The 22,862-nt window shown below is 43.9% G+C and overlaps 1 protein-coding gene across 1 annotated transcript in view; it reads right to left on the bottom strand.

Moving 5' to 3' along the window:
• LOC144153310 (uncharacterized) overlaps window positions 1-22,862 on the bottom strand; it is a 212,228-nt gene that overhangs the window by 53,043 nt on the left and 136,323 nt on the right. The window contains exons 47-61 of the mRNA XM_077684961.1: window positions 21,778-21,912; window positions 19,220-19,336; window positions 17,899-18,052; window positions 16,751-16,837; window positions 14,039-14,164; window positions 13,558-13,772; window positions 11,715-11,818; window positions 9,079-9,184; window positions 8,847-8,984; window positions 8,306-8,413; window positions 7,377-7,521; window positions 6,694-6,750; window positions 5,770-5,856; window positions 5,581-5,706; window positions 2,996-3,222 (exon numbers count right to left, since the gene is read on the bottom strand). Coding sequence (XP_077541087.1) covers window positions 2,996-3,222; window positions 5,581-5,706; window positions 5,770-5,856; window positions 6,694-6,750; window positions 7,377-7,521; window positions 8,306-8,413; window positions 8,847-8,984; window positions 9,079-9,184; window positions 11,715-11,818; window positions 13,558-13,772; window positions 14,039-14,164; window positions 16,751-16,837; window positions 17,899-18,052; window positions 19,220-19,336; window positions 21,778-21,912 — 1,932 coding nt within the window. The remainder of the gene's footprint in view (window positions 1-2,995; window positions 3,223-5,580; window positions 5,707-5,769; window positions 5,857-6,693; window positions 6,751-7,376; window positions 7,522-8,305; window positions 8,414-8,846; window positions 8,985-9,078; window positions 9,185-11,714; window positions 11,819-13,557; window positions 13,773-14,038; window positions 14,165-16,750; window positions 16,838-17,898; window positions 18,053-19,219; window positions 19,337-21,777; window positions 21,913-22,862) is intronic.

Genomic DNA, 22,862 nt, shown 5'->3' with positions numbered 1-22,862 from the left:
GTGTTTGCAATTTTGTTAGATTATTTTCAATTAAAAATGTTCCCAATTGCCTTCATATCTGTATAAATTTTGAATGTGTTTTTAAGGTTATAATAATTTTTTTGTTTAACATTACCTCACGTTTATCTATATTTTATTTCTATTGTGCGTGGGGTGAGTGTACCAGAGCGTCTGTTTGTGTGTAGCGCGCTTAGTGTTAAGGCAGATCTGGGACTGTAATGCCCTGCGCTGGCAGTAGAGGCGAAACCCACCATAGAAATCAATACAGTAAAAGATCGTTAGTTCGAACTCCAAGGGGACCATAGAATTGTTCGAGTTAAGCAGAGTTCCAACTAGCAGGCCGGCGCTAAAATGAATGATAATCGCGCCACACTGCGCGGGCCGAACATAAAGAAGCCATCTCTGGACTCGTTATCGTGAATTAGGCGCTACTACGCGTTTGTGGCAGGTGATTTTGTTAATAATGCTTCGTAAATATAAATGGCATGCGTCCGAGCACTCGCGCCGGTGGCGCGGCACCCGCTGTAGGCGCGAAATAAGTTGTTGCGGGAGCATAGCGCGCGCCCCTTTCTGTTTTAGGGGCGAAGCACCTTAAGTCATGGGTCTGTCCATCCCTTGTGTCTCGTGGTACGTGACCACCGCATGCTTTCGGAGATGTCGCTTGGTGTACATAACACCACGTCTGAACTCATCGAAGCCCACCGCACGGCCCAAATTCACCGACTGGCCCGCACCAACACTGGGCGTTCCATACTCGCTCGACTTTCCATCTCAACCCCTATCCTCCCCCCATCCTCCGTCCCCATCCCTAGAGAATTTCGCCAACTCATAAGAATTAAGCCACTACCTCGCAACTCTCACCCCACATTACATGCGGCCAGACGTGCTGCACGCGCAGCGAACCTGCAACGCCTGCACCCCCCCTCACCTCATACCATCTACGTAGACGCTGCTAGCTACCCCTCCCGAGCTGCATTCTCCATAGTAGCGCTCTCCGAGGATAGCACACCTCAGGACTCCCTCACTGTCCTCACGAGTTCAGCCACAGCGGCGGAGGAGGCGGCCATATCCCTCGCCCTAGCCCAAGACCCCTGTCCAGACACCATCCTGTCAGATTCACAATCCGCAATCAGAAATTTCCAAGCTGGCCGGATATCCAAAATTGCCCTCCAAATTCTACCCCGAAAACCCCCTCCTCACCCCGTGGTCTTGTTGTGGGTCCCCGCCCATACAGGAATAGCTGCCAACGAGGCGGCCAACCGAGAAGCTCGAGCTATGACCACCCGAGCAGGCCCTTCGTTGGAGACCAACCACGGCCTTCCCAGCTCCCGGGACATTCTCATCTCGTACAGGGAAATCACACAACATTACCGCCTCCTCCGTCGCCACTATCCCCCCCCGCACCCCAGCCTCACACAGGAGGAGGCCAGAACCTGGCGCCTCCTCCAAACGCACTCCTTCCCCTGCAGAGCCTCCCTCTCCCACTCACACCCCTCCCTGTTCCCCTCCTCACTCTGCCCACTCTGCGGCGCCCGGGACTCTCAACTACACTCTCTCTGTGACTGCTCGCGCTCCCCTTTTCCCCCTTTCCCCACACCCACCCACTGGGAGCAGGCCCTGCGGAGCTCGACCCTGGAGACCCAGACCACCCTCGTCTCCAGGGCCCAACAGGTCGCGGAAACCCTCTGGGCCACCGCCACCTCCTCCCCCTGACCCAGCCGTAAAATAAAGTGGTTCTCTCTCTCTCGGAGATGTCGCAAAGTGGGCCTCGTTGCACGCGCAAGAACCGGCTGCAACCGGCAGCGCAAACTCGGCACCGGGAGCGCGAGCTTGTCTGTGTTCGCCAACGGAGACGCGAGCGCACGTGCACTGCGAAGGGGAGATCACGCAAGAGATCACGCCACGAACGCAGGCAGTCGTTCTCGGAGATCGAACGAGACGCAAGGACCTTTGCTCGTTTCCTCTCGTCTTGTTCGGGCACAAGGTCGCCCTAAATAAAAGTTCTTTCTTTACCGTTGTGTCCCATCCTACGTGACAAATTGTGGTAGAGGTGCGGGGTAGTCCTCGATGTCGCGGGGTCTTTCACCAGGTTTGGGCCTGGGAGCATTGACTCCGAAAATAAAAGTTGATTTGTACAATGTACGCACACAGTCTTACGTCTTTCTTAATGATGTAATGGGCGAACTTTCACGGGAGAGTTACGGTTACCGATCATCTCCCCCTCTCGAGCTTCGCCCCACTTATCATCATTCATTCCGTGGATATGGCGTGATTTTTTTTCTGTTTCGTTGTTTTGCATCTTTAGTAAATTTGGTTTGGTATGGATTTGCAACACATTGTAATCGCTCTGGGTCAACTTCTTCTGCCAGGAGCCATTGAAACCAGGGGATCATAGTTCGAATTAACCGTTCTGGATACCGACGCGTTTGAATGATCGGGAGGTTTCGCCCATTGAAATATACAGGGCTGTGGCGGGACCGGGCGCGAGTTTGAATAAACCGGAATTTTCGACCGAGTTCGAATTAACGATATTTTACTGTATATAGTAGCTGAAGAAAACCAGTTTAGGCTAAACACAAACAAAATAGGCACAATCAAAATAATTTTAACGTTCTCGCCGCCTACCGATTGCAACTTACGCCCACAACAGTTTAGGCTAAACACAAACAAAATAGGCACAATCAAAATAATTTTAACGTTCTCGCATTCTACCGATTGCAACTTACGCCCACAACAGTTTAGGCTAAACAAACAAAATAGCGACAATCAAAATAATTTTAACGTTATCGCAGCCTACCGATGCCAACTGACGCCCGTGTGCAATCTTATCAGTAGATTTAGTGTTTGGAGCGCCAGTTAGCGGTAGAGGAGCGACGATACGACTTGTCACACGGGAAAAAACTGTTCATTGACGGTGTTCCGTCTTGTGTTAATTATTTCACCCCGACATTGTTCAGCCCAAAGCTTTAGCCTCTTGCCAGCAATGTATGATCACCTGAGCTACATCCTTGAAGGTTTCCGGATCCTCAGCGAAAGTGTCGTAGGAGAGGAGAGCGCCGTCCAAGTTCTTCTCCCGCAGCCAAAGAAGAAGGGCGCGCACGAAATCGTCGACTTTCTCCTTCTTCTCCAGGGCTTCCGACCGTTGCAATGCATCCACTTCAACCAAAAACTTTGGTTTAGATTGGGCTTTTTTCAAGGAGGCGAAGGTGTGGAAGGCGCGGTCTGCAAAGCGATACAGTGCACAAAACAGTTTGTGAAACAGTGCATCAATCACCTGAGTGTGGGTGGAGTTTTCGTGCGGGTACTCTTGCAACACAGGGGCAACATGCTAAACTACGCTGTGGGAAGCGTGAGGCTATGAAAACCTGACTTTGAAAACAGCATTACGCTAAGCTGAAATCAAAACCAATACGTATTTTTTCCGCTGACCTAAAAATAATATTTGCAGAAGTTAGAAATACCAGAAGTAGGATGTCATTTATGGCGCGATAGGATCTACGAGCAAACGGCGCCACGTTATGTGATCCTTCATTTTGAAGGTTTACCGCACATAAACGGGGACAAAGAAAGAAACACATCGGCAAGCGCCTTCTATCAACTGAGTGATTTAATCAAAAAACAAACTTTTCTACCCTACAACACTGCACACACCAGTACAGGGACCCATCGACGGCGCACATAGCAAAAAATTCACACCAACAAGGATAGGAGCGAAAGTTCCTTATCTAACGATGTTACCGAGGGTTGGCTTACACAATGTTCGTTTAGATGAGAAATATGGAATGCCTCAACGATTTCTCTTGATGTTTTATTGTGGTGCTTGAACAAAAGGACAGTGTTGTCGAACCAGGGTGTACATCTACACGTGTTGCAATGTAAGGCTAAATGCGTACACGGGCGTCCTTTTCGATGAAATCACTCAGTTGATAGAAGGAAGGCGCTTGTCCGTGTGTTCCTTTCTTTGTCCCAGTTTCTGCGCGCTAAAACTTTAAAATGAATCAGTTCCACGTAGGCCGGCTAGCAGTGGTGATCCTTCAATGTCCTGCGTTTGTGGTTAAAATGTGTCAGACGAGTGTGGTACCTCCTTAAAATGCTCTATACAAGTGTGTAGGAGGCCCTTATACTAAACCTTCCTAACGCTCATTATGGAGGACGAAGGTGATCATGCTGAAGGTGTTACGGCGGACGGAGAATCGGAGGGAACTATGCGATTGGTACTCCCTGCGCACAGAAAGGAATCACCGGGACCCTTCTTATAGCTGGAGTTTGTGTGAAGTAAGCGACAATAATAAAGTGTTCAAGGAAACAAAACAAATGTAAATGAAAGAAACTTGCCTTGTTGAGAACAACTGTAAGAGCATGTTTTCACGAGTGTCATGCTCTTGAGTATCATGTTCCTTGAATAAGTTATACGTTTTAAGATAAAGTGAATATTTTAGATTCATCGATGCTTCGTTGAACAAGTTGCTGTAGCTTGCTTAAGGGCCGAAGCCAAGCTCAATGGGCATGTTGTTGCCCTCTGCATCAGATGTATTTTTTGTACGTAGCACGTATGTTTATTTACGATGCAAGGTCATCCAAGACCAAATAACGCCACGAAGAATCTCTAGAATGTTAGCCATTCAGGCCCACAAGCGACTTTGTTATAAAAGCGACTTTGTTATATAAAGCGTATCTGTTCGCTTTGCTGCTAACGCCTTAAAAAACGATGGTCCTGTGCCATCCCTCCCATTTCGCGCCCGCTTCCGACGCTCTTCCCCTCCCGCATCGCTCCTCTCACAATAAACACGGATTCAATTTTTTCGCTTCATTCTCTTGCCTTCCCGTCTCTTCAGTTCCCGCGTTCCCTTCATTCAATTGTCCCGCGTTCCACTGCTCGCGCGCCGTCGACTAGAACCTTTATTACAGCTGAGTTTCTTGGAATGCTGGCTCGAGGTCTTAGCTCGGGCGTGAGCGTTTTCGTATGTTTACTTCCAAACTGTTTTCAACGCGTATACTTGGTTTGCTGTCGCAAATAACCAACGGCAAATTATTTTTAATTAAAACAGGACGCCAGACGCCAATAACAGTTATTCATTGATGTTTTGTCTCGAATATTCCTACTAACTTAGGTTAAAGTAGCAGTAGAAACAATCGTCTTTGAAATAGTAAATTATCGATATTTGATGAGATCGGCGGGCTGAACCAAACGAGAGCTTAACGGTGTAAAAAAATGTCTGGAATTACGATAGAAATAAGAAATTATTCGGCGTATTGGAGATATGCCTAAGTTCAGCTTGACTTAAGTTGTTGTGCGCTGACTTTCCAGTTTTGTGCCAGTACATTCAAGGTAATGAAAGCAACCCAGTACGAATGGGTTGCTGTACAGTCTACCGTTTAACAGAAACATAAACTTTGCTTTGCCCGCATCATTTATAGGGACGGCTGCGGAAACAGGAATGACGGCAAGAACTCGAGAGAAACTCGAAAATGGATACTTCCCAGAATAACCCAAAAGATAAATGAAAACCAAATGTAAAGAATCTTCTAAACGCTAACTGTAAGCAGGATTGGTGTCTCAGATGTAGCTGGCTAACTTACCATTTGCAGGAGCGAAATGCGGTTCTTCTTCGCGGTAAGCGACACTGGTGTATACAACAGAGTCGCACACCTTCTCCAAAAGGTAGTGCAGAGTGTCTGTCACAGCTGCTACGCAGACGAGTCCAACTGGAATGTCAGAAATCATGTCAGACAATCACAGTCCGACTGCTGGACTTGCAGGCTACTTACATTTCCGAAAAGCCTCCTTCGGGCGCTCTCCGCTTCGCCCGCGAGGGGTCGTGCTCACAGATTTCGGTTTGTTTATCGGCTGCGTGTCTAGAAAACGGACAGAAGTTGTGACGAGATTTATTTCAGGCATTTTCGTGTTCATATTAGTTTTTTTTAATTTATAGCAGTAGTTAGCTTATGAACATTCAGATGATGATTTTTCTCAATCTTAAATGTTATACAGAAATTTTAGTCCTAATGTTTTCTAGGTGCTGCCAGTCTTTTCCATTCAACGCCTAGAGTCGCTAAAGCCGCACGCGCTCGAATACCCGAAGGTTAAAATTACCCGTTTAAGCCGCGCAACCCATTATGTGAGCCAATATTAAGTCAAAATTACCAACAATATTAGTGACAACCAAAAGTTTGAAGTTTTTAGGGCATCAAACATTTCGACCAACTGTGACGACGTATCGATAGTTTGTGTGGCAGTCGAACATAGCGCACGTTTGCTTTGACAGCCGCCAGTGAATCTCTACGGGTCTATAGTCCTGTTAATAAAAGCATAAATTGCAACTGTAAACTGTAGAATAAAACCACAAAAAAGACAGACGAAATTCACTTCGGTGTTATTTAAAATGTTGCTAAAAACCTGGTATATTTGTTGTACCACCATGGAATTCGGTCACTGTAGCAATGTTGCATGTTGCCTCTATGGCCTGCTTTGGCATGGTGCGCGATATTATTGACGTTATGCGGCTGCGGTGCTGGCGCGAATAAATGTATGCACTGAAGAACCGTCTGCCTAAAATTATTTTTTGCGAGCTATGTGTAACGCCGTGCTTAGTGATGCGTGAGCAAAAAGCAAGGGTGTTCCTCTGCCGCGAGGCGTACTGATAATGCGTAACTAGTTATGTTCAAAGATTTTCGTAACAACTGAGTTCTCACATGATGGTCCAACCGTCTCTTCAATTTCAGGCACTGGTTCAGAGACTGGCTCCTCCGCTGTAAACAAAAAAAAGTAGCGAGCATAACAGCAACGTAATGTGCGGCAACTCTTGCATTTGCCGTGCCAACATAACACCGATTTTATATCACACATCTCAGGTTTTTATATGTATAAAAATACTTCTTTATAATAAGTTCGCAGAAATGGCAAAATGAATTAATGGGCCCAAGGGATGCACGTAGACTCACTCGATGCTCGTCAATAGGCGTTTTAAAGCTCAAATTTTATTTAGAGATCACAGAAGCCTATGGGCCTGCTGCAACATGACCTTGCAACAAAAACACTAAACAATACACAATTCCTCACACGCTATTAAGACGAAAATTCTAGAACATGCCGATAATGCGCTTAATTTTATGACAACAGAAAAATGTTTTATTTTTTACGTTCGAACGTTAGATTGTATAAGTACCTTTGCAAAAATTTGACTAACATTAGTTATGGTGTATAGCTTTGACTAATTTATTTTGCACTTTCTCATACCTTGATCAAGGGAATTGATAAGTGCCTCATTAATTTTGAGTACTTAGTCACATAAGGTCTTCGAGCTTGGCACGGAGCTATCATTGCAGCAATCAATGCGGAAGAACACCGTGAGATAACGCAAGTAAAATATACACACGTCTGCTGTCCGAAAGCAGTTCACCGATGAGGCGCAGCCGAGAGAAAGGTTTCCCTTCGGTTGGGCAGTTGTCCCGTGGATTTTCACGGTCTACTTCAAATGCAGCTGCACAATAGCCGTGCTTTAGGCTGGACAGCTGTGACATCTGCAAGCGGACAGCCAAACATCAGTACTCCCCTGATACCGAACTTTGCACCGTGAACTGTAAATGTCTAAGGCTATGGCCACCTTATTATTCAAAATGTGTGAATTGCATGTTCAGCAGGCAATTTTAAGGTCTATTGCATTCACAATTAATAAAACTACACAAGATAACCGTAAATTTTGTTTTCAATACGGCACAAGTCTGGGGTTAGATTGGTTCCTCATTTTTCGTAGATAATAATTGGGGCCACTAAAAAGCACAGCTTAATACCTTCCGGACCACATAATGTATTTCAGCATGTGTGAGAGCTCAGGTTTGCCCTAGGTTGCTACAAAATTTAAAATGTGATGCGCCAAAATAATAGGTTTTTATCATAGGCTCGAGACACCAAAAAAGTAGTTTACATTAGGATCCGCTAAAAGACGCCGAATTTTGTCTACGGGTGTTCTTGTATTTTAGGTCAGTCAGAAATATTTGCGAGAGCTCTGGAGAATAGCAGATACGCAGACAGAAAGTGTACAAATTTACCCTAAACTAGGCCTGTATTACATGACATAGTGAAAGGTTCTTGCTGTGTTTCCAAGGAACAACTTGATTATCCTAAAGTTAGAAGTTGTAGGATTTCGACTATGAGCTTGCACATCAATGCCGGCAAACAAGGCGGTGTCTGATGCTAATGATTAGTTTCAATATGCTTGCACAAGGTAAATAATTTTCAAGCAGTCAGATAATACCACAGGCCAAGCAACATACATGTCGCGGAGCAAACAATAAATCCTCTTACCTTGTTCTGTATGAAGACTTTCCCTTCGTATGTCAGCAGCTGCGCTTCATCAGCAGTGTAGCGCATCTCATACAGGCTTCTATCCGATTTTTTTGTTGTATAACAGACCTTGAAGAAAATCAGTGGTATATGATCGTTTACTTTAAAATCGGTGTAAATGTCAGCAACCAAAGCACACAGGCCATTTCGATTCACATTTTTAGGGAAAGTCATTCCAAAGCAACAGTATTTACATCAGGCTCAGTCAACGTTACTTGCTTTTTATACGAACTGTTCAGGACTGTGCGGTGCAGTGAGGGTACCTTACGAATTGACCTTATGATGACGGAAATGCTCCATAATTAAAGCCAGTTTTTTTATCTAGAACCCGTCATCCAGAAATGCCATAACGCTGCCATTTGCAAAAGGAGTGAAGAAGTGCTTAGCTGAGACAGTGAACAGTTGTTTAGGAAGAAAAGAAATCCTGGCTGGAAATCGAGTGAAAATAAGTGTAGCCCTAACATAAATTACTGTCTTATGTGGCTTGAGAAGCATTAGTCACCTCAGCATAGTCTGTCCAGGTTTCTTCATCGCACGAGTCATTGGGTTGTCCGGCCTTCAGCAGGTGGAAGCTTCGAACCGCAAGGTTAAAGGTGACACACGGAATGGTTGCCTCGTTAGACATACCCGAAAGTTTTGTCTGAAATGAGAGGTGCAATTGGTGCTCAACCCCAGATGTCTCAGCCGGTCACATGCAAATGTTTGTGCAAGATAACGTAAGATATTGGTCTCACCAATTGATCTGTGTCTGCCTCAGTAGTTGGCCTGGATGGAAAGCCGATTTTGCACGGGGTTTCAGGTTGCCTTAGGTGCGTTATGAGAACCAAGTAATCTGTTTTCCTGCGAGACAACGGGTCGTTGTGAAGCAAAGATTATGTGAAATAAGCTTACATGCCACCTCCCGTTTTGTGCCCTTTCAGCGACCCAACACAACACTGTGTACGTAGCAAGTGGGCGAAATTTTTACGCTGGAGGGAGTCGGAATATGCCTAGTGCTTTTTTTATTCCGCTGACAGATTTACCTACGCCTGTGGAAGCACAGCCCATAAAAAATAGTGTACGCTTTTTGGTCGATAACGAAGGCACCTTCGCCTACTTTGCCGCCACCGTTTTCAACCCTGTGCATTAAATGATATGGTGTTTGCTTCACTAAAAGTTTCCTGGAAGTGTCTAAAAAAGTCAATGATGAGAGGTTGTGGGATGGTTTGATGCAATTCAAAGTGATTCGTGGGTGTGTACGGTCCCTAAATAAATAACAAGGCATTATTAAATAAAGAAATAACGTTTCATTTACTCTTGTTATTGTGACAGCAATATACGCATAAGTTTTCGGAAACGTACACTTAAGGTTACTCGACCTCGACGTGGGTTCACTCATCGAGAATTAAATACCAAGATTACAATAACACAGTATACAGCTGATTTGATGTCATTATAGAAGCCTTATTACCTGTGTACGCAAGAAAAATGTCAATAAACACCTACATTATTCCACGCAAAATATTATAAATGGCCATATTATTTCAAAATAAATTTGTACCTACAACGCCATTTTCTTTGGCCTTGAGGCTTAAACAAAATTGCGTTAATGGCAAATCGGTGAACCTAAATATTCCAAAGAACGTTTCTAAGCATTTCTGTGGTTGTAAACTAAGCTGGTAAATCAAAAGAAGACACTGGAGGTTAAGAACACACGTTAAAGAGTTCGAAACACTTTGGCAGAAGTTTACTATTTTGACTTCGTGCAGCTTTCGTTCCGACTTTATTACATTTCTGCGAAGTGGCGGTTTCTTTCAACTATCTTAGAATATTGGAATGTATTGGCCTTGATAATGACGAGAGACTCTATTAGAGCGAACGGAATCGAACCGATTAGGAGTGCTCACATTTTTACAAGGTCACTAGTACACAGCCGCATTCATGGCCACAACTAAGTGATGGAGGTACTTCATGATGCACCAGGAAAGGGTGCGGCATGCTTTTATCTCTCGAGCCAAAACCCGCTATTTCGTGAAAGGTTCGTGAATGATAGTCACACTATATCGTGCTTGCCCTGCAACTCCGAAAAATTTACTTTAGTATGAATAATGCAAGGGATTGGCGTAAAAGCCCATTTATCATTTCTTTATCTCGGTATTTAAAGAATTAAACACTCATAAATTCGGTGCCCATATTTGTGTATTTTATAATTTTTTGTGTCCGAAAAATATTTGTATTAATATCAAGGACAAGAATAATTAACTCAGTAGGTCGAAAATCTGGCGCTATGGCCAACAGATGTCCTCTAAATCGACAGAACGCTCACACAATAAAAAACACAAAGAAACACATGGCCGGGGTGTTCCTCTGAACAAATAAAGTAGCTGGCGTTAAAAACAATGGGTAAATGTGTCTCGGAGTGAAACCCAGGGCCTCCAAAAGACGAGAAGAGCCCGCAGGGCTTACACCAAGGTGATTCTCGGACTATGTGTTAACTCCGAATAGGTGGATTAGTAAGCGCGTATTGCCTTTGGCTTAGAAACTTGTGATACAGACATGTAGTGAAGCCTAGAGGAACAATGTGAGCGTGCTAACTACACAGGCAGCGATTACGAAAGTTGGAAAGCAGACTTAGGCTGATGGCGTTTGCACAGCGCTAACAAGAATGGTCGGGCAAACCTCGGAGTCATAGCTACGGAGAGAAGAAAAAGGCGCAAAAGAGAAACAATGACGACATAACACATTTGGAAATTGGACGCTTTCCGTTAAAGCGCATAGCGAGTGAGTGAGTGTTTATACACTGAGCGCGTTACGTTCCACGCGAAGCTTGCGCTTACAATTTCATCGGTGCGGTGTATACGGCGATGTACAATGTACCGTATGCATCAATAGCAGCTGTGAAGCGTGATCGCCCATGCTTTATCATTTAATCATCATAATCTCAATCATATTATTTTTCAGTGATTTTATTGTGATGAATTTCTCGCCAAGAACAAGCCGCAGGAGTGAAACGCGGTGATGAGGCCTAGTCACACACTAACGCCTTCACATGCACTAGATCATAAGGAGAGTTTAGGTGTCCTGAATTTCTTAAGCAGTAGATAAGACCGAATAAGGACAGGTGCTTCCAGAACACCTAAGCCTTAAGTAGCGTGATGCCGTCGTTTTATTACAGAGCACGGTGCGCATATTCTGCCTATTAACTCTCCACAAGTGGGCACACGGGCACAGGCGTCGATAGCAGCGAAATGCTTGACAGAGCTGGAGTAGACGTTTACTCTTTTGAAGGCTGCATCCATTTTACTAATGGAATGCGTCTTTTTGTTGAAGATACATTAGTTTACACAGCTTTGCGCGTAACGAGCGTCAATGCAAGGGGAGCGTGTCTCACCTGTTAAATCGTTCACTCAAAGCGAAGTCCTCTTCTGTATTAAAATCCATGCCAAGTACAAGCAGAGGTCTCATCTTGTTGGATTGAAATTCTTCCCATATTTTCTAAAAAATATGAATAGGCATACAGAGACACAGAAACGTTAATTTTCTAATTCGACATAGCTCGGAAATAAATCAGTTTTCTAGTGTTTTTTAGTATTCAAAAGGTTTTTGACTCCTACATTTTTAGTACATAGGACTGCTGATTGAGAAGCAACAGCTGCTTTTACAAAATGGTTTCTTTGCAGCGGGTTTCATGCGTGCGGTTGCGCTACTGTTTGTGTAGTACAGTGGATATTTGTGCGTTTTAAAAGCGCAAGTGCGTCTGAGGCCCAAGAGCGCCCTGTAGATGGTGTTTGGGTGTTCATGTGTCCAAAATGCTGGCGGAATGAGCGTGAGGTGCAGAAAACTTTGTATCGTGTAAAAAGCCTGAATACAAAAGTGTAGAATGGTTTTAATGAGCAGTGAAAATAGCTATGTTAAGGTGCAAACAGTACCTGAACCTTAAACGAGCATTTTTTGTTGTATGTGTTCGTCTCGGTGGGCAAGTGCAACGAAGGCCAAAAAGCGCCTACGCAAGTACAGTCAAACCCGAATATAATGAACTCGGATACAGCGAATTAAGCTTTATATCGAACACTCAAAGCTTCTCATGGTGAGTGGCATGGCCCTTCTTCAATTACTGCGTTTTCAATCAACTGTTCACATTGTTTATAACGAATTTGAACTGAAGTTTGTTATAAGCGGGATCGGATATATCGGACTACTTCCTATACCGAACGAATCTCGTTGAATCACGCTGTTCGTTATAACTGGGTTTGACTGTAGTGGTTTACATGCGATAGGTTTAGGGCTGGTTAGGGTAGAGGTGTATAGAACCCTTCATTTAAAACTCAAACTTAGAAATTAGGCAAATGGTGACGGGGTGGCAAAGTGTAAAGGATGAGGTACGCTCAAAGCTTCCGTAAGGTCACATGTGGCATGCTACGCGGTTAAAAGGCAGACAGTTAGAAATGTCTCCATCTCTAGCTGTGGCATTTCTAACAAGACAATTAGACTAACAAGTCCAATGAATACATGGAACGAATTTCTTACATAAAAAGAGCAAATTTGTTGTCATTGGCTGAAACGCGTTGAATCAATTTTACTTAAAAACAGGTATTTTCCATTCTAGAAGTAAGTCTCGGAGTTTGAGAAATAACATGCCAAAAAGTTCAGGGGAACTACACTTCTGATGGCTCGTGCCATAATCAGTGGCCAATCCTCCTGAGCAGGTAGGTAAGGCACATGTCAAGCCCTAACATTAGGTGTCCTTAATGACAAACCCATTTTGCGTAGCACTTCAGATGCCGATCAACGACGTTAGACGTCGAAGTCGAAGGGGAACGTTAGAGTCGGTGCATGCCCAATATGGACGTCCAGCCACGGCAGCCTCATACGGCGTTCGCAGACACGGAGCGACCGTCAAGCGCATACCCAATTTGCAGCCAATGAGCGATTTCACTGAAAGTTTTCCGGGTATACGCAACTAATAGGAGTCCGATGGCGCAGGTCTGTCTACGTACAATAGATTATAGTTTTGTTGACAGGTTCTGCGCAAGAAAATTTGAATACATCACTCTCCTGCCACGTGAGCAAGGTGCAAAGGGTGAGTAACGCCCAACTTGTGAACCTGCCGTAAGCCTGAGTTTTAATACTCATTTGCTTCAGCGGTGCTACGGAACAACATGCTGAGGAGAAAAAAAAAACATTTGGCGTCCATTACGTCCCTCGAAGGAAAGAGGAGAGGGTTATTTTGTTACCTCCACGATCGCGACCCACTTATCCGTGTGTTTGAGCGGCGACTTCAAGAAGATTGCCATTCCGTCTAGGTTTCTTGATATCAGCCAGTCGGCAACTTCTCCGGGAGTTGACTCATGAAATTTGCCATCTGGATCGACTTGGCACACTTCCATTTCGGCGAGAAGTAGCGGACTTTCGTCCTTCTTTAGGGCCATGAAGTCCTGGAACGCCTTTTCTGAAGACAAAATTCGCCAAAAGTGCAGCTGTATTAGGAATGTAGGCAATATCGGCGCTTAAGCTAGCAAATGTGACCCCTGAGTTAGTTACAGTGCAAAGTGCATTGCTGTTTCCCTTTGCTGGCGCGGGATGTCGGGCTCATCCCGCCCGGCAACTTTTTGAACCACCTATATTGCGAAGCTTACAACGCGCGGGATTAAAACATAGATGTTTAGGTCTTTTGCCCTAAAAGGCAACACTTGCGGTAAGTGTGAGAGGCCTTACCATTCGCTGGTGTAAACTTGCCAAGCTGCGGTTCGCGTGACACGGAGGAGTAGATGACGTGCGTGCATACAGGATCAATAAGATAAGCTAGGGTGTCCGCAGATTTGGTCACGCACAACAGGGCATCTGAAACCAGCAATGATAGAACGACGCTTAGCTTATATTCATGACTGAAGTCAGGTTTATGTATATCTTTAAGCACTGCAGCGCATCATACCAAATGCGTTTCACTGAGAGAGCAAACGTCCCCTTGTTCAATAAAGTATTTCTCGTAAAACAGTCATTCGTTTACAAGCAGTTATGATCACCGTACAAAAATACTTTTGCATTATTTTTGAAAAAAAAATGCCGGTTATAAGAATGTCGTTGACCGAATCCTACCTTCAAGCCAACCCATGTGTGTTTTACTTGCCGATTTGTGAAAACAAGAGGGTTATACATATGCCAAGGTTGGAGGTTAAAATCCGCATAGTACATAATGGCGGCAAAACACGTGCCACGTGCCAGCTTTCGAAAATCTCGAATTTAGTTTGTTGGCGTGTTCTTGGAATTACTCAGCACATAGTTGCATTCGGACCAGGCTTTCATCCACACTACTCCGCAAAACATAGGGGCCTGAAATTTCCCCCCACTCAGAAACTCAAAGAAAGCGAACTGTGATGATTGTGGTTCCACTTCCACGAGTACATTGCATTCCCAATTATTCGGCTTGGGACTGGCCTTGTGCAAAGCTTCTCTGTTGAAAACCCTCAACATCAACGTCAACAGCTATGACCCTGAGTAGGCCACTCTCATGGAATAATTACTCCGAGTGGCGGCTCGTTTGTAGACAAGAAGCCAGTAAAAAACACATCAAGAATATGTGGATATTTTGTTTCCGGATGTAACACGAACAATAAGTTACGGGGCATGCTTAGAACTTTTTAAGAATGCGAGAATAGTTGGAGACTCCGTTGATCTGCTGTAGGAAGTTAAAGTTAAATTTGCGTCCGCGCATGTCACACTGAATCACCTCACTGAACAGCATCCTTTGAAGATTGTTCCGTTCAGTCGCCATATCCAGGAGCCTCCTGTGCGGCCCCGATTGTTCGACCACCTCACAAGGCAGTTCGTATTGCACGTGGGGTAGCAGCCTACCCTCATTTGGCAGGGCTGTATTTCTGTCGCAGCGCGCGCTGCGTTGCCCTTAAAGCCCTTTCCAACCCTACTCCTTACACTGCGCTTTTGATTTCCCGGACTACCTCCAACTCATTTGTCCCACCGATTTTCTGATCCTCAGAATATCTAAGGATTCCGCCTGGAATGCTGTGAATAAAAGTTGGGCGAGGATATAAATCACAATAAATCTAAAAAGAACAAATAAATAATTAAGAATACTTTCGGCTGAAAGTTTGCCTACTGCGGTGGCTTAGAGGAGCCGAACGCAAAAACAGCCTTTGTTCTTGTGTTTGGCAGCGATTGGTACAGTGCTAGGATAAGCATCTATCATAATGCCGTGTTTCTCTTTGCCTCTACAGTACCGATTTTAGCTCAGACGGCGTCTTTTTCAGTGAAGCTGTTTTGTGTTAGGTTCTCAACAAACGCGCTCGCTCCAGACCTAACGTAAAATTCTCTGCGGCCTCAATATATTACATCTATATTAGGAAAAAGTATGCTGCAATTGAGCGGTAAGAGGGCACTACCATTACACCGTTTCATTCACTTGTCATAATTTGTTCAAAGCGAAGTTGTAAAAAAAAATTCCCGGCTGCCGTGAATGTTTCGTTTATACTATACCGAAACAAATAAAATGAAAATTCAGGAATTATTCTAAGACAGTTATACGTGTCTCTTTTTCGGAAGTCACATGCATACCTCGATGTAATTACGAACAAACTCAGCTTCGCTGTTTTTCCATCTTCACAGTGGTAAAGGGCTCTACATTTGTTTTGCGTTTTTTGTGTTGCACTGTTAGAAAAAGCGCGGGGCCGCCTTTATGCGCTGTTTTTGTCGAATTTTATCTGTCTTCATTTCAACGACTTTGTTCTGCAAAGATATGTATTTTTTTATAAATCTGCACGAGGCTACTCGTGCACTGAACCCCGGTGTCATGTAAAAACCGTGCCAGCTGTGGCAGTGCTAATGTTTCGACTTTGGATAGTCTCACTTCATGCTCTAGTAAGAAAGGCGTTGCACGGCGCTGATGAAACTTTGTCTAATCTAAAAAAAAAGTGAGCTACCAGCCGAAGAATGGATCGCCTCAACTACTGATAAGCGATCTTGTAAGGGCGGGTAAATTTTTGCGTGTCAGTAAAGTAGGAAAGTTTTGGTGATTGAGCTGGAAATGCACAGAAACGGGCATTTGGCTCACAACTCTGCAAAACTCGTGATCTTGTGATGATGACAAGAGGGCGCAGCCCACTGTGGTCGCAGTAGAAACAGCATGCCCTTTCCTCAAGAAGAACTTTTCACGACTAGAGTAACCAAGACTAAAAATGGACAGGTAGACAAAATGTTTTCGAAATACTCGTTGGCAAGTTACTCAGCTAAGCCTTGTTGAATGGCTCGGTAATAAATTGTGTCAACCATAGAGTAATCATCGCATATATGAAATCGGCGGAGTTAGTTTCGGGAAAACGTTGTTTCTTAAAGACCAAGCACTACAGCAGCAGTCTCAATATATCAGGAATTTAAAGTTTAACCCGAGGCATCGTTAAAGCTTTTGCCACTTACATTTCTGCACTTTGTGCGGTCGATGAGGTACGCGCGTCGTGCTTGAGGATTGGTCAGGTGGAGCTGTCGCTCCTTCCACTGAGTGAACTAGGTAGGATAGAAAGAGGCATGTTAACTTTATTCAAACTGCTAGCTCCCCTCCTGTTCTACAGTGGAAAGCCTTCGTACGCTGGCAGCATTGTATGTAGCTGAAACTAGAACTCGACGTTAACTGTTTCCTAGCTTTCATGGGTGCGATACGAAAGATGGCGGATCAATATTGCTAAGTGAGGGTGCGTGAGAAATAAGTTACGAGAATTTAGATTGTGTTAGGTTGCGTTTTCTTTTCATCAAAGGGCCAAATTTTGTACTCACCAGCCACACAAATTTCCAGTTTCCTGGGATTGATAGGCTATAGAGCTTATAAATAAATGGACCGTTGAAAGTCCAGGAAAAACCTTTAGCTTTCAACCATGGATGATACAAAGGCATCTGAATAAAGCTAACAGAATGGCCACACTACGCCGAAACCAAATGGGCATTGACTGAACTCATACAAGCTTGCTAAGCTCATTTCTACGCACGCACGCACACACACATGCGGAAACACACTCACATGCACACACGTGCGCACACACAGACGTGTCCACGTATGCACGCCCACACGGACGCACACACACCCACGCGTGAACTCACATGAGCATACAGAAACACGCCCCACGCATGCACGCAGACGCACACACCCACACCGCCAAACACAAGTATGCAGATCTTGATTTGTAGATCTGTATTTCCTTGCCAGTTAGACAACGTACGACTGCCACAAAAGGACAACCTTGGTGCTTAGCCATTGCTCGGTCTTCTACAAATCTCTCGTTAACACTCGTAATGAACAGAAGGCTGGTCGCCCTCGCCCAATGGCGTCTCAATCACTCACCTACTACTGCTATTTATGACGAAGACGATTAATCCACCTACCACCGGCACAACAGTCATTTAAAAGTGCACCGGAAGAATTTATTCTGCTCACAGGGTAGCACTAGGATTATCACGTCAAATCTAGAAGCAGTAAACTGTTGGGACAACTGCATGTACGCGCGAGCGCGACAGTTGTTGCGGTATCAATGCGGTAACACACTAGGAAGAAAGGATGATGTGATAATGAATACCTTGCGTGATTTTCTTAGGGCGCATCAATTTTTTAATCTGGGAAAGTCGAGGAAAGGGCTCATGCGATGATGGGCACTCTTTCTCAGAGTCGTCTAGGTCAACACGGAAAGCTGATATGCACAGATCATCCATTGCATCGTACAGCATCAACATCTGTAAATTAGAAGAAAGTGGTAGGTCATCTTTTTCTCGTACCACCTGAATTTGGTAGGACTTCAACTTCAAAAATGTTAATACAAAGCAGTCCCTTCGCACTATGCGGTGTTTTGTAGTGCAGGTGCTCGAACTAATTAGAACCTTACATGGGCTCGGTATTTTCTGCACAGTTCCACAGAAGAACCTTTTCTTTAGACTCAACCAGCCATGCCAATAGAGTAAAAAGTGGAAGCGTCGGCATATCAGCCTCACAAAAATATAACAGGCTTCTTATTGATTGAGACAGTTCAACAAGTTTCCACCTGTACTTTTCGCCAGGTAAAACAGTTTCTGGCACAACTCAGATTACAAACGTACAGGTCTAAATTCACATGCTTCACCCTATTTGTACCCGAGAGAAGTGCAAAAGATAAAAAAACAAAAACAAAATGAAACAAAATCTCAGGGAATTATTGTCTGGCGACATGCAGACAAGACTTCTTTAATGCTACATCGTATTTGCATCTCTTCACTATTTTCTTCGTGCATGGCGCGAATTACTTGGAGCGGATTACAGGCTTTTTTGCTTCTACTCTGTGTTTGCGTGTATTACTTCGGTTTCTTTGTTGGTCATTAGCGCAAAATAATTCAACAAGTAGTCTGCTAAGGCGCACCACACCATCCCCATAATCAGACTTTTTTGAGGTTGGGGTGTGGTAAGTTTCACATGTCACACGGCATGCATTATTCTAACTTTTTTTTCACCGCTGCCGAAATGGGGCCTAGCGGGGTGGTAATACACAATGTTCCTAATTTGAACACTCCAATGTAAAGCTATACAAACTCAAATCGTTTTCTGGCTGTTTACAGCGTCTGCCTATTTGTGTAACGGACAACAAGAGAGACTTGTTTTGGAGAGTAGGAAACTGCGGGTTTTCGCCACAAAACCACTTGCACCGATTGCTTTAAATTATGCAACCTGCATTTTAAGCCAAACTTCTTGCTTCTCGCCGCCTAAAACCAGCACCCATGAAAAGAAATAGGCAGCCACTGTTTCCAGCCAATCACTAACAACGGTTCATTCGTATGTATTGCAGATAATTTTCAATGAAATTCATTGCTTATGCAAACGCACTTAAGGCAGCGCGCGAGTATTTAATTCAAGTAACAAGAAAAAGTACTCACGGTGTGATTTATGGACGTCTCTCCTTCGAAAGAAACCACAACTTTCTCCCCTGGCATGTACCTAATTTCCGTTAGGGTATTGTTCTTCAATGGGTGTGGGATATCAGCGTTGCAGGCCTATGTGAAATAAAGGAAAAAGGAAGCAACTTCATTAGGCTTCATTACGTACAGTGGCGTTATTTCTAAATAATGAAAATGTCGTCGTAAATAAACAAGTTTCACAATGTTGCTAAAACAGAGGAACAGTTTTCGTTAACACTATTTATACTATTTGCGGAGTGCGTGAGAAAATATTTTATAGCTGTATTTGTTCCTTGCACGTGGACGTTATCGATGGTTATTTAGTGTGCACTTGTTTCGTTGAGAAAGCCAGCGCAGGTTATGTTCCCACGTAGGCTTCAGCGGCCTCATTCTCACCCGTCGTATTGCTAGGAAATGATGGGCTCATTTTGCGCATGAGCTCGAGAGGCGCTGTACGAACCCTTTATTTTCTCTTTAAGGTTTGCTGTGAGGTAGTTTTCAGGCAGCCTTAGAACCGCTCTTAAGATGGCCCTCACAGTGCTATTATGACGCAACCGGTGGAGTTGGCAAGGTGTTGAAATAAATCAGTTGGAGGCCATAAACAGTAATTCAAAAATAAACAGTAATTCAAAAACAGTAATTCAAAGTATTCATGACTTTGGTGAGATGAACGTCAATCTTTTTGTAAGTTTCGCCCAACTTGTGCTCTTGTATGTGCTGTAGTTATATGATAGGAAAAGCTTGTCTTTATGTTTATACCTTTCATTTCGGCGATTTGAATAGTCGCACAAAACTAGTGGCACCTAAAATTGCATCAAGGGGTTGGATGTCTTGCTAATATGGTTGGCCAGAGTGGCGCCTCAAAATTTAAAAATTATCTCTCCCCCCCCCCTCCCCTACCCCTTTCATAAAATTCTTAGTTATCCCTCTAGGAAAGCGTACACACTTCAAACACAATGTGAGCTTGTTTAAATCAATAAATTCCACTTAAAAAGTGACGTAACAATGTTTGAGTTTAAGTCGTACACTTTAAACATCAATGGCCATGGGATTAGGAAAACAGATTGGTTCAAAGAAGTGTCAACGTCGTCCCTAAGTGAATTATCGTCGTCCTCCGTAAGACGGACTATATGCAATGACGCTGACATTGACATTGCTTTATTAAGTAGTTTAGTAGAGTTTTCACTAAAACAGGGTTTTGCCAGTGACAGAACTGCGATACCATCTGCTTGAGAGACCATGAAGACAAAATGCAAATTTGGTTCAGTAATGACGAAAATCGCATGCCATTCCCAACGCGAACTTGAAATAATTCATCTCAATGAAGAAAAGTGTAGTCTAGCCATCAGGGTTTCGCTGATGCTTAGATACCCAGACTACTTTCATATGGCAGCGGAAGACAAAACCATCCGCTAGAAAACATAATATCGCGATTACAGTGGATGCTCTCCTTTTTTTTTTGCGCCGCTTGAATGCTAGCGGAGAGTTGACGCACTCTGCACCCAGTTTTCAGAGACCCGCAAGCCGCCCAAAGGCTACCCTCGTCATGATAATTGACACAGCACCCGACGAGTACAACATCCGGTAGCCCTAGCAGAGTCCTTGACTGATATACACGGAAGAGCCCTTGTTTACTCCGCTTGCGCAGTATGTAATTTGTTCTCATGATCTCATCAGAGGAAGGATTGAAGAGCGAGATCACCCAGATCATTAAACACTCGTTCACTAGGAGCGAGATTACGTAATATCTCCAGTCGTTTGTTAAACAGAGATAAGCGGTTTTGCTACTAACTCATAGCATATAATTTTTCTCTCCTCGTACAAAAGAGTTGCGTTATCTCGCTCTTTGATCGTTTCTCTGAAGATGTTTTGAGAACACCTTACATACAGATTAAAGAGCTCAGTTATCTCGCTCTTTGATCCTTCCTCTGAAGATATTTTGAGAATACCTTACATACAGCGCAAGCGTACTAAAAAAGGGCTATGGCTTCCGTTTTGGACCCGTTGCATTACATTACGCACATTTTCCCAGAGCGAGTGTTTTCTGTAGCAGGGGGTAACCTGCTCGCCTCACGAGCGGTCACGGAAACTCCCGCGTTATGACCCTGGCGTCGCACGCTAGGCCAACATAGAAGCACAGTTCTCTGTGGCTGGCGCGTACAAGTTCTACTCACGTGACATCATGTTCACACGTAACTCGATATGACGTCGGAGGCGCCCGCGCCAGGCTACGTGCGGGGGTAGCGCTGTGATGGCGCACTTGACTCGTACTCTTAAGACCCGGGTTGAAATATAATATGAACCTTATTGTTTATTTTTATTTACTACTCACAGCAGCGGCTGTATTTAATAGGTTTTTAATAGCACTGCGGCTTTGATAGCATTAGGCGTTGATAGCACTAACAGCGGTTTTTCCGCAAAATCGCGCAGTCACGCAATCGCACAATCACGGAATCACGAAAGTCCGAGACACATCAATTTTACTGTACAAAAGTAGGGCTAAAACATTACAAGTTAAGCAGAGAGGACGATCTTACCTCTGCGTATTTCATCGTCGTCTCCTTTTTGCAGACTTCCCTCTCCCTCCTCTTGACCACTTCGAAGGCCCTCACAGCTAAGTTGATGGAGAAGCAAGTTGTTGTCTGGCCTCTTGCTTCCCACATTAGTTGTCTCTGCAACGCACACAACGACAAAAAGATAAACACAGTGATTCTGAAAAGAGATCGAAACAAGAACATTGGCCAAAATCTGCTTCGTTGAGGAATCCATGCCTGAAGAATTTACCGTGATAGCCCACAGCTAAATTTGCTTATAAGTGCGAAAACAGTTCTATCAGCATTATCCCGACGATCACTTTCAGTTTGTAGAAACAGTTGACCTGGTACGCGGGGTTATATCATGGCAGCTAAAAGGCAGTATGCATATCAAGTGAACCGCTGTGACTGCGAGTTTGATAAATATTTCACATGGCCTATGATTGCGAGGCGACAAACACCCATCCGCTACGGCGATTGCCTTCTGTAGTTGTGCGTGGTGGTATAGAATACACAAGTGCGTGGCAACATGCGCTTAACAGCCTTTTTTCACATGCAGTCGGAAGGCTTTGTGATAACGCGGTTTCATCAGGGCACTCTTTGAGAGATAGCATTTCTAGTACACCTGCTATGGAATGATTGCACGTACACGTTTTATCTTGTCTATGTTAACGGCCGGATGCATACTACGCACTCGACCTCCGAGGCCCCGTTGTTCAAAAAACTTAATTTTTGTTTCCGACCTTCCTTGCGCACTCTCCGCTTTTGTAATCTTTGCATCTTTGCACAGTTAAATTTAACCATGTTCGATATACTACCATTCCATGGTTGTCATCGATTTGTCCGCCTTATATTCCTCATATACACAGTGCATTAACCTAGAATGCCCACCGCGTTTGGTGAGCACTTGCAATGAATAAATAAATAAATAAATAAATAAATAAATAAATAAATAAATAAACAAACAAACAAATAAATAAATAAATAAATAAATAAATAAATAAATAAATAAATAAATAAATAAATAAATAAATAAATAAATAAATAAATAAATAAATAAATAAATAAATAAAAAGGGGACTGAGGAT

The sequence above is a fragment of the Haemaphysalis longicornis genome, unplaced genomic scaffold, assembly GCF_048455015.1.
Source record: "Haemaphysalis longicornis isolate Haplotype H1 unplaced genomic scaffold, Haemaphysalis longicornis Haplotype H1 scaffold_9, whole genome shotgun sequence".
In the NCBI taxonomy this organism is placed as follows: Eukaryota; Metazoa; Arthropoda; class Arachnida; order Ixodida; family Ixodidae; genus Haemaphysalis; species Haemaphysalis longicornis.
The sequence above is the reverse complement of the archived record's forward strand: the minus strand, read 5'-3'. Positions and strand labels throughout refer to the sequence as shown.